Below are 19,451 nucleotides of genomic sequence, written 5' to 3'. Positions count from 1 at the left end.
AATCCGAACGGCAGCGTCTGAAACGGATAGTGACAGTTTTGTACAACGAACCTGAGGTACCCCTGGTGTGAGGGGTAAATTGGAACGTGGAGATACGCATCCTTGATGTCCAAGGATACCATAAAGTCCCCCTCTTCCAGGTTCGCTATCACTGCTCTGAGTGACTCCATTTTGAACTTGAACTTCTTTATGTACAGGTTCAAGGACTTCAGATTTAGAATAGGCCTTACCGAGCCATCCGGCTTCGGTACCACAAAAAGAGTGGAATAATACCCCTTCCCTTGTTGCAGAAGAGGTACCTTGACTATCACCTGCTGAGAGTACAGCTTGTGAATGGCTTCCAAAACCGTCTCCCTTTCGGAGGGGGACGTTGGTAAAGCAGACTTCAGGAAACGGCGAGGTGGATCTGTCTCTAATTCCAACCTGTATCCCTGAGATATTATCTGCAGGATCCAGGGATCTACTTGCGAGTGAGCCCACTGCGCGCTGTAATTTTTGAGACGACCCCCCACCGTCCCCGAGTCCGCTTGAGAAGCCCCAGCGTCATGCTGAGGCTTTTGTAGAAGCCGGGGAGGGCTTCTGATCCTGGGAAGGAGCTGCGTGTTGCTGTCTCTTCCCTCGACCTTTGCCTCGTGGCAGATATGAATAGCCCTTTGCTCTCTTATTTTTAAAGGAACGAAAGGGCTGCGGTTGAAAAGTCGGTGCCTTTTTCTGTTGGGGAGTGACTTGAGGTAGAAAGGTGGATTTCCCGGCTGTAGCCGTGGCCACCAAATCTGATAGACCGACTCCAAATAACTCCTCCCCTTTATACGGCAAAACTTCCATATGCCGTTTTGAATCCGCATCGCCTGTCCACTGTCGCGTCCATAAAGCTCTTCTGGCCGAAATGGACATAGCACTTACCCGTGATGCCAGTGTGCATATATCCCTCTGTGCATCACGCATATAAAGAAATGCATCCTTTATTTGTTCTAACGACAGTAAAATATTGTCCCTGTCCAGGGTATCAATATTTTCAATCAGGGATTCTGACCAAACTACCCCCGCACTGCCCATCCAGGCAGTCGCTACAGCTGGTCGTAGTATAACACCTGCATGTGTGTATATACTTTTTTGGATATTTTCCATCCTCCTATCTGATGGATCTTTAAGTGCGGCCGTCTCAGGAGAGGGTAACGCCACTTGTTTAGATAAGCGTGTTAGCGCCTTGTCCACCCTAGGAGGTGTTTCCCAGCGCTCCCTAACCTCTGGCGGGAAAGGGTATAATGCCAATAATTTCTTTGAAATTATCAGCTTTTTATCAGGGGCAACCCACGCTTCATTACACACGTCATTTAGTTCTTCTGATTCAGGAAAAACTATAGGTAGTTTTTTCATACCCCACATAATACCCTGTTTAGTGGTACCTGTAGTATCAGCTAAATGTAACGCCTCCTTCATTGCCAAAATCATATAACGTGTGGCCCTACTGGAAAATACGGTTGATTCGTCACCGTCACCACTGGAGTCATCGCCTGTGTCTGGGTCTGTGTCGACCGACTGAGGCAAAGGGCGTTTCACAGCCCCTGACGGTGTTTGAGTCGCCTGGACAGGCACTAATTGATTGTCCGGCCGTCTCATGTCGTCAAACGACTGCTTTAGCGTGTTGACACTATCCCGTAGTTCCATAAATAAAGGCATCCATTCTGGTGTCGACTCCCTAGGGGGTGACATCCTCATATTTGGCAATTGCTCCGCCTCCACACCAATATCGTCCTCATACATGTCGACACACACGTACCGACACACAGCAGACACACAGGGAATGCTCCTAACGAAGACAGGACCCACTAGCCCTTTGGGGAGACAGAGGGAGAGTTTGCCAGCACACACCAAAAGCGCTATATATATATCAGGGATAGCCTTATAATAAGTGCTCCCTTATAGCTGCTTTGTTATATCAAAATCTCGCCATAAAAGTGCCCCCCCCTCTCTGTTTTACCCTGTTTCTGTAGTGCAGTGCAGGGGAGAGACTTGGGAGCCGTCCTGACCAGCGGAGCTGTGAGAGGAAATGGCGCCGTGTGCTGAGGAGATAGGCCCCGCCCCTTTTCCGGCGGGCTCGTCTCCCGCTATTTAGAAAAATTAGGCAGGGGTTAAATATCTCCATATAGCCTCTAGGGCTATATGTGAGGTATTTTTAGCCTTTATAGGTACTCATTTGCCTCCCAGGGCGCCCCCCTCCCAGCGCCCTGCACCCTCAGTGACTGCCGTGTGAAGTGTGCTGAGAGGAAAATGGCGCACAGCTGCAGTGCTGTGCGCTACCTTTAGAAGACTGCAGGAGTCTTCAGCCGCCGATTCTGGACCTCTTCTGATTTCAGCATCTGCAAGGGGGCCGGCGGCGTGGCTCCGGTGACCATCCAGGCTGTACCTGTGATCGTCCCTCTGGAGCTTGATGTCCAGTAGCCAAGAAGCCAATCCATCCTGCACGCAGGTGAGTTGACTCCTTCTCCCCTCAGTCCCTCGTTGCAGTGATCCTGTTGCCAGCAGGAATCACTGTAAAATAAAAAACCTAGCTAAACTTTCTCTAAGCAGCTCTTTAGGAGAGCCACCTAGATTGCACCCTTCTCGGCCGGGCACAAAAATCTAACTGGAGTCTGGAGGAGGGTCATAGGGGGAGGAGCCAGTGCACACCACCTGATCGGAAAAAGCTTTACTTTTTGTGCCCTGTCTCCTGCGGAGCCGCTATTCCCCATGGTCCTTTCAGGAACCCCAGCATCCACTAGGACGATAGAGAAAAATGTAATAAAACAAAAACCACAAACATTTAATACTACAAAAATCCTGAGTCCACAATAAACCATCAATGGAACGCTGCAGAAGCTTGGAGTAAGAGCGACAGTAGGGGGTTGAGGGAGCAAAACAACGGATCAGTGGGTGGTGGCGGGGTGGGGCACTACAACAGATCAGTGGGATGGTACAGAGGCTTGGTGGGTGGTGGCGGGGTGGGGCACTACAATGAATCAGTGGGATGGTACAGAGGCTTGGTGGGTAGTGGGAGGGGAGAGCACTACAACGGATCAGTGGGACGGTACAGAGCCTTGGTGGGTAGTGGGAGGGGAGAGCACTACAACGGATCAGTGGGACGGTACAGAGGCTTGGTGGGTGGTGGGAGGGGAGAGCACTACAACAGATCAGTGGGACGGTACAGAGGCTTGGTGGGTGGTGGGAGGGGAGAGCACTACAACGGATCAGTGGGACGGTACAGAGGCTTGGTGGGTAGTGGGGAGGGGAGAGCACTACAACAGATCAGTGGGACGGTACAGAGGCTTGGTGGGTGGTGGGAGGGGAGAGCACTACAACGGATCAGTGGGATGGTACAGAGGCTTGGTGGGTAGTGGGGAGGGGAGAGCACTACAACGGATCAGTGAGATGGTACAGAGGCTTGGTGGGTAGTGGGGAGGGGAGAGCACTACAACGGATCAGTGGGATGGTACAGAGGCTTGGTGGGTAGTGGGAGGAGGGAGCACTACAACAGATCAGTGGGATGGTACAGAGGCTTGGTGGGTGGTGGGAGGGGAGAGCACTACAACGGATCAGTGGGATGGTACAGAGGCTTGGTGGGTAGTGGGAGGAGGGAGCACTACAACAGATCAGTGGGATGGTACAGAGGCTTGGTGGGTGGTGGCGGGGTGGGGCACTACAACGGATCAGTGGGATGGTACAGAGGCTTGGTGGGTGGTGGGAGGGGAGAGCACTACAACGGATCAGTGGGATGGTACAGAGGCTTGGTGGGTAGTGGGAGGAGGGAGCACTACAACAGATCAGTGGGATGGTACAGAGGCTTGGTGGGTGGTGGCGGGGTGGGGCACTACAACGGATCAGTGGGATGGTACAGAGGCTTGGTGGGTGGTGGGAGGGGAGAGCACTACAACGGATCAGTGGGATGGTACAGAGGCTTGGTGGGTGGTGGGAGGGGAGAGCACTACAACGGATCAGTGGGATGGTAAAGAGGCTTGGTGGGTAGTGGGAGGGGAGAGCACTACAACGGATCAGTGGGATGGTAAAGAGGCTTGGTGGGTAGTGGGAGGGGAGAGCACTACAACGGATCAGTGGGATGGTAAAGAGGCTTGGTGGGTGGTGGGAGGGGAGAGCACTACAACGGATCAGTGGGATGGTAAAGAGGCTTGGTGGGTAGTGGGAGGGGAGAGCACTACAACGGATCAGTGGGATGGTAAAGAGGCTTGGTGGGTGGTGGGAGGGGAGAGCACTACAACGGATCAGTGGGATGGTAAAGAGGCTTGGTGGGTAGTGGGAGGGGAGAGCACTACAACGGATCAGTGGGATGGTAAAGAGGCTTGGTGGGTAGTGGGAGGGGAGAGCACTACAACGGATCAGTGGGATGGTAAAGAGGCTTGGTGGGTGGTGGGAGGGGAGAGCACTACAACGGATCAGTGGGATGGTAAAGAGGCTTGGTGGGTGGTGGGAGGGGAGAGCACTACAACGGATCAGTGGGATGGTAAAGAGGCTTGGTGGGTAGTGGGAGGGGAGAGCACTACAACAGATTAGTGGGATGGTTCAGAGGCTTGGTGGGTAGTGGGAGGGGAGAGCACTACAACGGATCAGTGGGTGGCGGCGGGGTGGGAAAGGAGAAAGCACAACAGATTAGTGGGATGGTACAGAGGCTTGGTGGGTGGTGGCGGGGTGGGGCACAACAGGTTAGTGGGATGGTTCAGAGGCTTGGTGGGTAGTGGGAGGGGAGAGCCCTAAAACGGATCAGTGGGATGGTACAGAGGCTTGGTGGGTAGTGGGAGGGGAGAGCACTACAACGGATCAGTGGGATGGTACAGAGGCTTGGTGGGTAGTGGGAGGGGAGAGCACTACAACGGATAAGTGGGATGGTACAGAGGCTTGGTGGGTAGTGGGAGGAGGGAGCACTACAGAGGCTTGGTGGGTGGTGGCGGGGTGGGGCACAACAGATTAGTGGGATGGTACAGAGGCTTGGTGGGTAGTGGGAGGGGAGAGCACTACAACGGATCAGTGGGTGGCGGCGGGGTGGGAAAGGAGAAAGCACAACAACAGATTAGTGGGATGGTTCAGAGGCTTGGTGGGTGGTGGCGGGGTGGAGAAGGGGAAAGCACAACAACGGATTAGTGGGATGGTACAGAGGCTTGGTGGGCGGCGGTGGGGTGGGGAAGGGGAGAGCACAACAATGGATTAGTGGGATGGGAGAGATGCTTGGTGGGCGGCGGCGGGGTGGAGAAGGGGAGAGCAGAACAACGGATTAGTGGGATGTTACAGAGGCTTGGTGGGCGGCGGTGGGGTGGGGAAGGGGAGAGCACAACAATGGATTAGTGGGATGGGAGAGATGCTTGGTGGGTGGCGGCGGGGTGGAAAAGGGGAGAGCACAACAATGGATTAGTGGTATGGGAGAGAGGCTTGGTGGGTGGCGGTGGGGTGGGGAAGGGGAGAGCACAACAATGGATTAGTGGGATGGGAGAGATGCTTGGTGGGTGGAGAAGGGGAAAGCACAACAACGGATTAGTGGGATGTACAGAGGCTTGGTGGGTGGCAGCGGGGTGGAGAGGAGGAGAGCACAACAACAGATTAGTGGGATGGTTCAGATGCTTGGTGGGTGGCGGCGGGGTGGAGAAGGGGAAAGCACAACAACGGATTAGTGGGATGTACAGAGGCTTGGTGGGTGGCAGCGGGGTGGAGAAGGGGAAAGCACAATAACGGATTAGTGGGATGGGAGAGAGGCTTGGTGGGTGGCGGTGGGGTGGGGAAGAGGAGAGCACAACAATGGATTAGTGGGATGGGAGAGAGGCTTGGTGGGTGGCGGTGGGGTGGGGAAGAGGAGAGCACAACAATGGATTAGTGGGATGGGAGAGAGGCTTGGTGGGTGGCGGTGGGGTGGGGAAGGGAAGAGCACAACAATGGATTAGTGGGATGGTTCAGAGGCTTGGTGGGTGTTGGCGGGGTGGAGAAGGGGAAAGCACAACAACGGATTAGTGGGATGGTTCAGAGGCTTGGTGGGTGGCGGTGGGGTGGGGAAGGGGAGAGCACAACAATGGATTAGTGGGATCGTACAGAGGTTTGGTGGGTGGTGGACGGGTGGAGAAGGGGAGAGCACAACAACGGTTTAGTGGGATGGTTCAGGCGATTGGAGTAAGGAGGATGGTGGGTGGGAGTGTAACTGGTTCAGGATTGGGCTACAGAGCAGTAGACTAAGAGGAAAGGCTTCAAGATACCCTTCCACATAACCTGAACCGATGCATTACTTGACACAGACATGGGGGCTCTTATCTCCCGTCACAAGAAGCCTGCTCAGAAGGAACCTGCAGGAAACTCACCTATCAATGTTGAATGGAGTCACAATTTCTGGAAAGGTCATGTTTGCAGCAATTGACCTTGGAACACCAACTTGGTCAATGGAAAGGTTTGGGTCAGGTGTAATGACTGTCCTAGCAGAGAAATCTACACGTTTCCCCATGAGGTTTCCACGGACACGTCCCTCCTTCCCCTTCAGCCGCTGCTTCAGAGACTTAAGGGGACGACCCGACTTTTGCATGGCCTGAGAAGAAAGCAGGGGTCACGTTAGTGGAGGAAAGATGGCCTCACAGCTGGCTCCTCCGTCATCGTCCCCCTCAGCAGCATCTGACATAAGCTCTGTGTACCCCCCTGTTATCTCTTCCCGGGCCGTATGGTACAGATGCAGGTGCTGTGTATGTGGCAGTGTACAGTGCTGTGTATGTGGCTGCAGCTATTCCAGAGATAATGCGGTAATAGGTACAGTCTGAGGGTACCGGATGTAGGACATAAAATCCGTACCCCTCTTATTCTAAGCTCCCTCTCCTGGAATACAGCGCTCACAGATAAGGTACATTCTCCGTATCACACACTTATTGGAAGGCATTATATAAAACAGATACCTCCTACGTAACATCAGTCACAGGGCTTCTACCAACATCTCAGAATTACCAAACACCAGTCTCCCCAAAACTCAGAGGCAGTTACCCCAGTTCCTACCAGGATCTCATGTGAACAGATACAGCAAACTCTACAGGGTACCAGCCACACGGGCTCTGTGCTACACCAACATGGCGGGGTCCTAGCACAGTCCCCTGTCACAGGCATATGCCAGCAGAGCTCCCAGCCGCTGCACTACACCAACATGGCGGGGTCCTAGCACCGTCCCCTGTCACAGGCATATGCCAGCAGAACTCCCAGCCGCTGCACTACTCCAACATGGCGGGATCCTAGCACCGTCCCCTGTCACAGGCATATGCCAGCAGAGCTCCCAGCCGCTGCACTACACCAACATGGCGGGGTCCTAGCACCGTCCCCTGTCACAGGCATATGCCAGCAGAGCTCCCAGCCGCTGCACTACACCAACATGGCGGGGTCCTAGCACCGTCCCCTGTCACAGGCATATGCCAGTAGAGCTACCAGCCGCTGCACTACACCAACATGGCGGGGTCCTAGCACCGTCCCGTCACAGGCATATGCCAGCAGAGCTCCCAGCCGCTGCACTACATCAACATGGCGGGGTCCTAGCACCGTCCCCTGTCACAGGCGCCAGCAGAGCTACCAGCCGCTGCACTACACCAACATGGTGGTGTCCTAGCACCGTCCCCTGTCACAGGCGCCAGCAGAGCTCTAGCCGCTGCACTACACCAACATGGCGGGGTCCTAGCACCGTCCCCTGTCACAGGCATATGCCAGCAGAGCTACCAGCCGCTGCACTACACCAACATGGCGGGGTCCTAGCACCGTCCCCTGTCACAGGCATATGCCAGCAGAGCTCCCAGCCGCTGCACTACACCAACATGGTGGGGTCCTAGCACCGTCCCCTGTCACAGGCATATGCCAGCAGAGCTCCCAGCCGCTGCACTACACCAACATGGTGGGGTCCTAGCACCGTCCCCTGTCACAGGCATATGCCAGCAGAGCTCCCAGCCGCTGCACTACAGCAACATGGCGGGGTCCTAGCACCGTCCCCTGTCACAGGCATATGCCAGCAGAGGTACCAGCCGCTGCACTACACCAACATGGCGGGGTCCTAGCACCGTCCCCTGTCACAGGCATATGCCAGCAGAGGTACCAGCCGCTGCACTACACCAACATGGCGGGGTCCTAGCACCGTCCCCTGTCACAGGCATATGCCAGCAGAGCTACCAGCCGCTGCACTACACCAACATGGTGGGGTCCTAGCACCGTCCCCTGTCACAGGCATATGCCAGCAGAGCTCCCAGCCGCTGCACTACACCAACATGGTGGGGTCCTAGCACCGTCCCCTGTCACAGGCATATGCCAGCAGAGCTACCAGCCGCTGCACTACACCAACATGGTGGTGTCCTAGCACCGTCCCCTGTCACAGGCATATGCCAGCAGAGCTCCCAGCCGCTGCACTACACCAACATGGCGGGGTCCTAGCACCGTCCCCTGTCACAGGCATATGCCAGCAGAGCTCCCAGCCGCTGCCCTACACCAACATGGCGGGGTCCTAGCACCGTCCCCTGTCACAGGCGCCAGCAGAGCTACCAGCCGCTGCACTACACCAACATGGTGGGGTCCTAGCACCGTCCCCTGTCACAGGCATATGCCAGCAGAGCTCCCAGCCGCTGCACTACACCAACATGGTGGGGTCCTAGCACCGTCCCCTGTCACAGGCATATGCCAGCAAAGGTTCCAGCCGCTGCACTACACCAACATGGTGAGGTCCTAGCACCGTCCCCTGGCACAGGCATATGCCAGCAGAGCTCCCAGCCGTTGCACTACACCAACATGGCGGGGTCCTAGCACCATCCCCTGTCACAGGCATATGCCAGCAGAGCTCCCAGCCGCTGCACTACACCAACATGGTGGTGTCCTAGCACCGTCCCGTCACAGGCATATGCCAGCAGAGCTCCCAGCCGCTGCACTACACCAACATGGCGGTGTTCTAGCACCGTCCCCTGTCACAGGCATATGCCAGCAGAGCTCCCAGCCGCTGCACTACACCAACATGGTGGGGTCCTAGCACCGTCCTCTGTCACAGGCATATTCCAGCAGAGGTCCAGCCGCTGCACTACACCAACATGGTGGGGTCCTAGCACCGTCCCCTGTCACAGGCATATTCCAGCAGAGGTCCAGCCGCTGCACTACACCAACATGGTGGGGTCCTAGCACAGTCCCCTGTCACAGGCATATGCCAGCAGAGCTACCAGCCGCTGCACTACATCAACATGGCGGGGTCCTAGCACCGTCCCCTGTCACAGGCATATGCCAGCAGAGCTCCCAGCCGCTGCACTACACCAACATGGCGGTGTTCTAGCACCGTCCCCTGTCACAGGCATATGCCAGCAGAGCTCCCAGCCGCTGCACTACACCAACATGGTGGGGTCCTAGCACCGTCCCCTGTCACAGGCATATGCCAGCAGAGCTCCCAGCCGCTGCCCTACACCAACAACATGGCGGGGTCCTAGCACCGTCCCCTGTCACAGGCATATGCCAGCAGAGCTCCCAGCCGCTGCCCTACACCAACATGGCGGGGTCTTAGCACCGTCCCCTGTCACAGACATATGCCAGCAAAGGTTCCAGCCGCTGCACTACAGCAACATGGCGGGGTCCTAGCACCGTCCCTTCACAGGCATATGCCAGCAGAGCTACCAGCCGCTGCACTACATCAACATGGTGGGGTCCTAGCACCGTCCAGTCACAGGCATATGCCAGCAGAGCTCCCAGCCGTTGCACTACACCAACATGGCGGGGTCCTAGCACCGTCCCCTGTCACAGGCATATGCCAGCAGAGCTCCCAGCCGCTGCACTACACCAACATGGTGGTGTCCTAGCACCGTCCCCTGTCACAGGCGTATTCCAGCAGAGCTCCCAGCCGCTGCACTACACCAACATGGTGGGGTCCAAGCACCGTCCCCTGTCACAGGCATATGCCAGCAGAGCTACCAGCCGCTGCACTACACCAACATGGTGGGGTCCTAGCACCGTCCCCTGTCACAGGCATATGCCAGCAGAGCTACCAGCCGCTGCACTACACCAACATTGCGGGGTCCTAGCACCGTCCTGTCACAGGCGCCAGCAGAGGTCCCAGCCGCTGCACTACACCAACATGGCGGGGTCCTAGCACCGTCCCCTGTCACAGGCATATTCCAGCAGAGGTCTCAGCCGCTGCCCTACAGCAACATGGTGGGGTCCTAGCACCGTCCCCTGTCACAGTTCCCAGCCACTGCACCACACCAACATGGCGGGGTCCTAGCACCGTCCCCTGTCACAGGCATATTCCAGCAGAGGTCCAGCCGCTGCACTACACCAACATGGTGGGGTCCTAGCACCGTCCCCTGTCACAGGCATATTCCAGCAGAGGTCCAGCCGCTGCACTACACCAACATGGTGGGGTCCTAGCACCGTCCTCTGTCACAGGCATATGCCAGCAGAGCTCCCAGCCGCTGCCCTACACCAACATGGCGGGGTCCTAGCACCGTCCCCTGTCACAGGCATATGCCAGCAAAGGTTCCAGCCGCTGCACTACACCAACATGGTGAGGTCCTAGCACAGTCCCCTGTCACAGGCATATGCCAGCAGAGCTCCCAGCCGCTGCCCTACACCAACATGGCGGGGTCCTAGCACCGTCCCCTGTCACAGGCATATGCCAGCAGAGCTCCCAGCCGCTGCCCTACACCAACATGGCGGGGTCCTAGCACTGTCCCCTGTCACAGGCATATGCCAGCAGAGCTCCCAGCCGCTGCACTACACCAACATGGCGGGGTCCTAGCACCGTCCCCTGTCACAGACATATGCCAGCAAAGGTTCCAGCCGCTGCACTACACCAACATGGTGAGGTCCTAGCACCGTCCCCTGTCACAGGCATATGCCAGCAGAGCTACCAGCCGCTGCACTACATCAACATGGCGGGGTCCTAGCACCGTCCCCTGTCACAGGCATATGCCAGCAGAGCTACCAGCCGCTGCACTACACCAACATGGTGGGGTCCTAGCACCGTCCCCTGTCACAGGCATATGCCAGCAGAGCTCCCAGCCGCTGCACTACACCAACATGGTGGGGTCCTAGCACCGTCCCCTGTCACAGGCATATGCGAGCAGAGCTACCAGCCGCTGCACTACACCAACATGGTGGTGTCCTAGCACCGTCCCCTGTCACAGGCATATGCCAGCAGAGCTCCCAGCCGCTGCACTACACCAACATGGCGGGGTCCTAGCACCGTCCCCTGTCACAGGCATATGCCAGCAAAGGTTCCAGCCGCTGCACTACACCAACATGGTGAGGTCCTAGCACCGTCCCCTGGCACAGGCATATGCCAGCAGAGCTCCCAGCCGTTGCACTACACCAACATGGCGGGGTCCTAGCACCATCCCCTGTCACAGGCATATGCCAGCAGAGCTCCCAGCCGCTGCACTACACCAACATGGTGGTGTCCTAGCACCGTCCCGTCACAGGCATATGCAAGCAGAGCTCCCAGCCGCTGCACTATACCAACATGGCGGTGTTCTAGCACCGTCCCCTGTCACAGGCATATGCCAGCAGAGCTCCCAGCCGCTGCACTACACCAACATGGTGGGGTCCTAGCACCGTCCTCTGTCACAGGCATATTCCAGCAGAGGTCCAGCCGCTGCACTACACCAACATGGTGGGGTCCTAGCACCGTCCCCTGTCACAGGCATATTCCAGCAGAGGTCCAGCCGCTGCACTACACCAACATGGTGGGGTCCTAGCACAGTCCCCTGTCACAGGCATATGCCAGCAGAGCTCCCAGCCGCTGCACTACATCAACATGGCGGGGTCCTAGCACCGTCCCCTGTCACAGGCATATGCCAGCAGAGCTCCCAGCCGCTGCACTACACCAACATGGCGGTGTTCTAGCACCGTCCCCTGTCACAGGCATATGCCAGCAGAGCTCCCAGCCGCTGCACTACACCAACATGGTGGGGTCCTAGCACCGTCCCCTGTCACAGGCATATGCCAGCAAAGGTTCCAGCCGCTGCACTACACCAACATGGTGAGGTCCTAGCACAGTCCCGTCACAGGCATATGCCAGCAGAGCTCCCAGCCGCTGCCCTACATCAACATGGCGGGGTCCTAGCACCGTCCCCTGTCACAGGCATATGCCAGCAGAGCTCCCAGCCGCTGCCCTACACCAACATGGCGGGGTCCTAGCACCGTCCCCTGTCACAGGCATATGCCAGCAGAGCTCCCAGCCGCTGCCCTACACCAACAACATGGCGGGGTCCTAGCACCGTCCCCTGTCACAGGCATATGCCAGCAGAGCTCCCAGCCGCTGCCCTACACCAACATGGCGGGGTCTTAGCACCGTCCCCTGTCACAGACATATGCCAGCAAAGGTTCCAGCCGCTGCACTACAGCAACATGGCGGGGTCCTAGCACCGTCCCTTCACAGGCATATGCCAGCAGAGCTACCAGCCGCTGCACTACATCAACATGGTGGGGTCCTAGCACCGTCCAGTCACAGGCATATGCCAGCAGAGCTCCCAGCCGTTGCACTACACCAACATGGCGGGGTCCTAGCACCGTCCCCTGTCACAGGCATATGCCAGCAGAGCTCCCAGCCGCTGCACTACACCAACATGGTGGTGTCCTAGCACCGTCCCCTGTCACAGGCGTATTCCAGCAGAGCTCCCAGCCGCTGCACTACACCAACATGGTGGGGTCCAAGCACCGTCCCCTGTCACAGGCATATGCCAGCAGAGCTACCAGCCGCTGCACTACACCAACATGGTGGGGTCCTAGCACCGTCCCCTGTCACAGGCATATGCCAGCAGAGCTACCAGCCGCTGCACTACACCAACATTGCGGGGTCCTAGCACCGTCCTGTCACAGGCGCCAGCAGAGGTCCCAGCCGCTGCACTACACCAACATGGCGGGGTCCTAGCACCGTCCCCTGTCACAGGCATATTCCAGCAGAGGTCTCAGCCGCTGCACTACAGCAACATGGTGGGGTCCTAGCACCGTCCCCTGTCACAGTTCCCAGCCACTGCACCACACCAACATGGCGGGGTCCTAGCACCGTCCCCTGTCACAGGCATATTCCAGCAGAGGTCCAGCCGCTGCACTACACCAACATGGTGGGGTCCTAGCACCGTCCCCTGTCACAGGCATATGCCAGCAGAGGTCCAGCCGCTGCACTACACCAACATGGTGGGGTCCTAGCACCGTCCTCTGTCACAGGCATATGCCAGCAGAGCTCCCAGCCGCTGCCCTACACCAACATGGCGGGGTCCTAGCACCGTCCCCTGTCACAGGCATATGCCAGCAAAGGTTCCAGCCGCTGCACTACACCAACATGGTGAGGTCCTAGCACAGTCCCCTGTCACAGGCATATGCCAGCAGAGCTACCAGCCGCTGCACTACATCAACATGGCGGGGTCCTAGCACCGTCCCCTGTCACAGGCATATGCCAGCAGAGCTCCCAGCCGCTGCACTACACCAACATGGCGGTGTTCTAGCACCGTCCCCTGTCACAGGCATATGCCAGCAGAGCTCCCAGCCGCTGCACTACACCAACATGGTGGGGTCCTAGCACCGTCCTCTGTCACAGGCATATGCCAGCAGAGCTCCCAGCCGCTGCCCTACACCAACATGGCGGGGTCCTAGCACCGTCCCCTGTCACAGGCATATGCCAGCAAAGGTTCCAGCCGCTGCACTACACCAACATGGTGAGGTCCTAGCACAGTCCCCTGTCACAGGCATATGCCAGCAGAGCTACCAGCCGCTGCACTACATCAACATGGCGGGGTCCTAGCACCGTCCCCTGTCACAGGCATATGCCAGCAGAGCTCCCAGCCGCTGCCCTACACCAACATGGCGGGGTCCTAGCACCGTCCCCTGTCACAGGCGTATTCCAGCAGAGCTCCCAGCCGCTGCACTACACCAACATGGTGGGGTCCTAGCACCGTCCCCTGTCACAGGCATATGCCAGCAGAGCTACTAGCCGCTGCACTACACCAACATGGCGGGGTCCTAGCACCGTCCCCTGTCACAGGCATATGCCAGCAGAGCTCCAGCCGCTGCACTACAGCAACATGGTGGGGTCCTAGCACCGTCCCCTGTCACAGGCGCCAGCAGAGCTCCCAGCCGCTGCACTACACCAACATGGTGGGGTCCTAGCACCGTCCCCTGTCACAGGCATATGCCAGCAGAGCTACCAGCCGCTGCACTACATCAACATGGTGGGGTCCTAGCACCGTCCCGTCACAGGCATATGCCAGCAAAGGTTTCAGCCGCTGCACTACAGCAACATGGCGGGGTCCTAGCACCGTCCCTTCACAGGCATATGCCAGCAGAGCTACCAGCCGCTGCACTACATCAACATGGTGGGGTCCTAGCACCGTCCCCTATCACAGGCATATGCCAGCAGAGCTCCCAGCCGTTGCACTACACCAACATGGCGGGGTCCTAGCACCGTCCCCTGTCACAGGCATATGCCAGCAGAGCTCCCAGCCGCTGCACTACACCAACATGGTGGTGTCCTAGCACCGTCCCCTGTCACAGGCGTATTCCAGCAGAGCTCCCAGCCGCTGCACTACACCAACATGGTGGGGTCCAAGCACCGTCCCCTGTCACAGGCATATGCCAGCAGAGCTACCAGCCGCTGCACTACACCAACATGGTGGGGTCCTAGCACCGTCCCCTGTCACAGGCATATGCCAGCAGAGCTCCCAGCCGCTGCACTACACCAACATGGCGGGGTCCTAGCACCGTCCCCTGTCACAGGCGCCAGCAGAGGTCCCAGCCGCTGCACTACACCAACATGGCGGGGTCCTAGCACCGTCCCCTGTCACAGGCATATTCCAGCAGAGGTCTCAGCCGCTGCACTACAGCAACATGGTGGGGTCCTAGCACCGTCCCCTGTCACAGGCATATTCCAGCAGAGGTCCAGCCGCTGCACTACACCAACATGGTGGGGTCCTAGCACCGTCCCCTGTCACAGGCATATGCCAGCAGAGCTCCCAGCCGCTGCCCTACACCAACATGGCGGGGTCCTAGCACCGTCCCCTGTCACAGGCATATGCCAGCAAAGGTTCCAGCTGCTGCACTACACCAACATGGTGAGGTCCTAGCACAGTCCCCCTGTCACAGGCATATGCCAGCAGAGCTACCAGCCGCTGCACTACATCAACATGGCGGGGTCCCTAGCACCGTCCCCTGTCACAGGCATATGCCAGCAGAGCTCCCAGCCGCTGCACTACACCAACATGGCGGTGTTCTAGCACCGTCCCCTGTCACAGGTATATGCCAGCAGAGCTCCCAGCCGCTGCACTACACCAACATGGTGGGGTCCTAGCACCGTCCCCTGTCACAGGCATATGCCAGCAAAGGTTCCAAGCCGCTGCACTACACCAACATGGTGAGGTCCTAGCACAGTCCCCCTGTCACAGGCATATGCCAGCAGAGCTACCAGCCGCTGCACTACACCAACATGGCGGTGTTCTAGCACCGTCCCCTGTCACAGGCATATGCCAGCAGAGCTCCCAGCCGCTTGCCCTACACCAACATGGCGGGGTCCTAGCCACCGTCCCCTGTCACAGGCATATGCCAGCAAAGGTTCCAGCGCTGCACTACACCAACATGGTGAGGTCCTAGCACAGTCCCCTGTCACAGCATATGCCAGCAGAGCTACCAGCCGCTGCACTACATCAACATGGCGGGGTCCTAGCACCGTCCCCTGTCACAGGCATATGCCAGCAGAGCTCCCCAGCCGCTGCCCTACACCAACATGGCGGGGTCCTAGCACCGTCCCCTGTCACAGGCATATGCCCAGGAGAGCTCCCAGCCGCTGCCCTACACCAACATGGCGGGGATTCTAGCACCGTCCCCTGTCACAGGCATATGCCCAGCAGAGCTCCCAGCCGCTGCACTACACCAACATGGCGGGGTCCTAGCACCGTCCCCTGTCACAGGCATATTCCAGCAGAGGTCTCAGCCGCTGCACTACAGCAACATGGTGGGGTCCTAGCACCGTCCCCTGTCACAGCTCCCAGCCACTGCACCACACCAACATGGCGGGGTCCTAGCACCGTCCCCTGTCACAGGCATATTCCAGCAGAGGTCCAGCGCTGCACTACACCAACATGGTGGGGTCCTAGCACCGTCCCCTGTCACAGGCATATTCCAGCAGAGGTCCAGCCGCTGCACTACACCAACATGGTGGGGTCCTAGCACCGTCCTCTGTCACAGGCATATGCCAGCAGAGCTCCCAGCCGCTGCCCTACACCAACATGGCGGGGTCCTAGGCACCGTCCCCTGTCACAGGCATATGCCAGCAGAGCTCCCAGCCGCTGCACTACACCAACATGGCGGGGTCCTAGCACCGTCCCCTGTCACAGACATATGCCAGCAAAGGTTCCAGCCGCTGCACTACACCAACATGGTGAGGTCCTAGCACCGTCCCCTGTCACAGGCATATGCCAGCAGAGCTACCAGCCGCTGCACTACATCAACATGGCGGGGTCCTAGCACCGTCCCCTGTCACAGGCATATGCCAGCAGAGCTCCCAGCCGCTGCACTACACCAACATGGTGGGGTCCTAGCACCGTCCCCTGTCACAGGCATATGCCAGCAGAGCTACCAGCCGCTGCACTACACCAACATGGCGGGGTCCTAGCACCGTCCCCTGTCACAGGCGCCAGCAGAGCTCCCAGCCGCTGCACTACACCAACATGGTGGGGTCCTAGCACCGTCCCCTGTCACAGGCATATGCCAGCAGAGCTACCAGCCGCTGCACTACATCAACATGGTGGGGTCCTAGCACCGTCCGTCACAGGCATATGCCAGCAAAGGTTCCAGCCGCTGCACTACAGCAACATGGCGGGGTCCTAGCACCGTCCCTTCACAGGCATATGCCAGCAGAGCTACCAGCCGCTGCACTACATCAACATGGTGGGGTCCTAGCACCGTCCCCCTGTCACAGGCGTATTCCAGCAGAGCTCCCAGCCGCTGCACTACACCAACATGGTGGGGTCCAAGCACCGTCCCCTGTCACAGGCATATGCCAGCAGAGCTACCAGCCGCTGCACTACACCAACATGGTGGGGTCCTAGCACCGTCCCCTGTCACAGGCACCAGCAGAGCTCCCAGCCGCTGCACTACACCAACATGGTGGGGTCCTAGCACCGTCCCCTGTCACAGGCATATGCCAGCAGAGCTACCAGCCGCTGCACTACATCAACATGGTGGGGTCCTAGCCACCGTCCCGTCACAGGCATATGCCAGCAAAGGTTCCAGCCGCTGCACTACAGCAACATGGCGGGTCCTAGCACCGTCCCTTCACAGGCATATGCCAGCAGAGCTACCAGCCGCTGCACTACATCAACATGGTGGGGTCCTAGCACCGTCCCCTGTCACAGGCATATGCCAGCAGAGCTCCCAGCCGTTGCACTACACCAACATGGCGGGGTCCTAGCACCGTCCCCTGTCACAGGCATATGCCAGCAGAGCTCCCAGCCGCTGCACTACACCAACATGGCGGGGTCCTAGCACCGTCCCCTGTCACAGGCATATGCCAGCAGAGCTACCAGCCGCTGCACTACACCAACATGGTGGGGTCCTAGCACCGTCCCCTGTCACAGGCGCCAGCAGAGGTCCCAGCCGCTGCACTACACCAACATGGTTGGGTCCTAGCACCGTCCCCTGTCACAGGCATATGCCAGCAGAGCTAACCAGCCGCTGCACTACACCAACATGGCGGGGTCCCTAGCACCGTCCCCCTGTCACAGGCGCCAGCAGAGGTCCCAGCCGCTGCACTACACCAACATGGCGGGGTCCTAGCACCATCCCCTGTCACAGGCATATTCCAGCAGAGGTCTCAGCCGCTGCACTACACCAACATGGTGGGGTCCCTAGCACCGTCCCCTGTCACAGGCATATTCCAGCAGAGGTCCAGCCGCTGCACTACACCAACATGGTGGGGTCCCTAGCACCGTCCCCTGTCACAGCTCCCAGCCACTGCACCACACCAACATGGTGGGGTCCTAGCACCATCCCCTGTCACAGGCGCCAGCAGAGGTCCCAGCCGCTGCACTACTCCAACATGGCGGATCCTAGCACCGTCCCCTGTCACAGCATATGCCAGCAAAGGTTCCAGCCGCTGCACTACACCAACATGGTGAGGTCCTAGCACAGTCCCGTCACAGGCATATGCCAGCAGAGCTCCCAGCCGCTGCCCTACATCAACATGGCGGGGTCCTAGCACCGTCCCCTGTCACAGGCATATGCCAGCAGAGCTCCCAGCCGCTGCCCTACACCAACATGGCGGGGTCCTAGCACCGTCCCCTGTCACAGGCATATGCCAGCAGAGCTCCCAGCCGCTGCCTACACCAACAACATGGCGGGGTCCTAGCACCGTCCCCTGTCACAGGCATATGCCAGCAGAGCTCCCAGCCGCTGCCCTACACCAACATGGCGGGGTCTTAGCACCGTCCCCTGTCACAGACATATGCCAGCAAAGGTTCAGCCGCTGCACTACAGCAACATGGCGGGGTCCTAGCACCGTCCCTTCACAGGCATATGCCAGCAGAGCTACCAGCCGCTGCACTACATCAACATGGTGGGGTCCTAGCACCGTCCAGTCACAGGCATATGCCAGCAGAGCTCCCAGCCGTTTGCACTACACCAACATGGCGGGGTCCTAGCACCGTCCCCTGTCACAGGCATATGCCAGCAGAGCTCCCAGCCGCTGCACTACACCAACATGGTGGTGTCCTAGCACCGTCCCCTGTCACAGGCGTATTCCAGCAGAGCTCCCAGCCGCTGCACTACACCAACATGGTGGGGTCCAAGCACCGTCCCCTGTCACAGGCATATGCCAGCAGAGCTACCAGCCGCTGCACTACACCAACATGGTGGGGTCCTAGCACCGTCCCCTGTCACAGGCATATGCCAGCAGAGCTACCAGCCGCTGCACTACACCAACATTGCGGGGGTCCTAGCACCGTCCTGTCACAGGCGCCAGCAGAGGTCCAGCCGCTGCACTACACCAACATGGCGGGGTCCTAGCACCGTCCCCTGTCACAGGCATATTCCAGCAGAGTCTCAGCCGCTGCACTACAGCAACATGGTGGGGTCCTAGCACCCGTCTCCTGTCACAGTTCCAGCCACTGCACCCACACCAACATGGCGGGGTCCTAGCACCCGTCCCCTGTCACAGGCATATTCCCAGCAGAGTCCAGCCGCTGCACTACACCAACATGGTGGGGTCCTAGCACCGTCCCCTGTCACAGGCATATGCCAGCAGAGTCCAGCCGCTGCACTACACAACATGGTGGGGTCCTAGCACCGTCCTCTGTCACAGGCATATGCCAGCAGAGCTCCCAGCCGCTGCCCTACACCAACATGGCGGGGTCCTAGCACCGTCCCCTGTCACAGGCATATGCCAGCAAAGGTTCCAGCCGCTGCACTACACCAACATGGTGAGGTCCTAGCACAGTCCCCTGTCACAGGCATAT

The 19,451-nt window shown here is 58.6% G+C and overlaps 1 protein-coding gene across 1 annotated transcript in view; it reads right to left on the bottom strand.

Annotated features, from left to right (window-relative positions):
- Positions 1 to 19,451, bottom strand: part of POLR2A (RNA polymerase II subunit A) — an 88,794-nt gene that overhangs the window by 43,961 nt on the left and 25,382 nt on the right. The window contains exon 7 of the mRNA XM_063953951.1: positions 6,330 to 6,550. Coding sequence (XP_063810021.1) covers positions 6,330 to 6,550 — 221 coding nt within the window. The remainder of the gene's footprint in view (positions 1 to 6,329; positions 6,551 to 19,451) is intronic.

Source organism: Pseudophryne corroboree, unplaced genomic scaffold (assembly GCF_028390025.1).
Source record: "Pseudophryne corroboree isolate aPseCor3 unplaced genomic scaffold, aPseCor3.hap2 scaffold_504, whole genome shotgun sequence".
NCBI classification, from domain to species: domain Eukaryota; kingdom Metazoa; phylum Chordata; class Amphibia; order Anura; family Myobatrachidae; genus Pseudophryne; species Pseudophryne corroboree.
The sequence above is the reverse complement of the archived record's forward strand: the minus strand, read 5'-3'. Positions and strand labels throughout refer to the sequence as shown.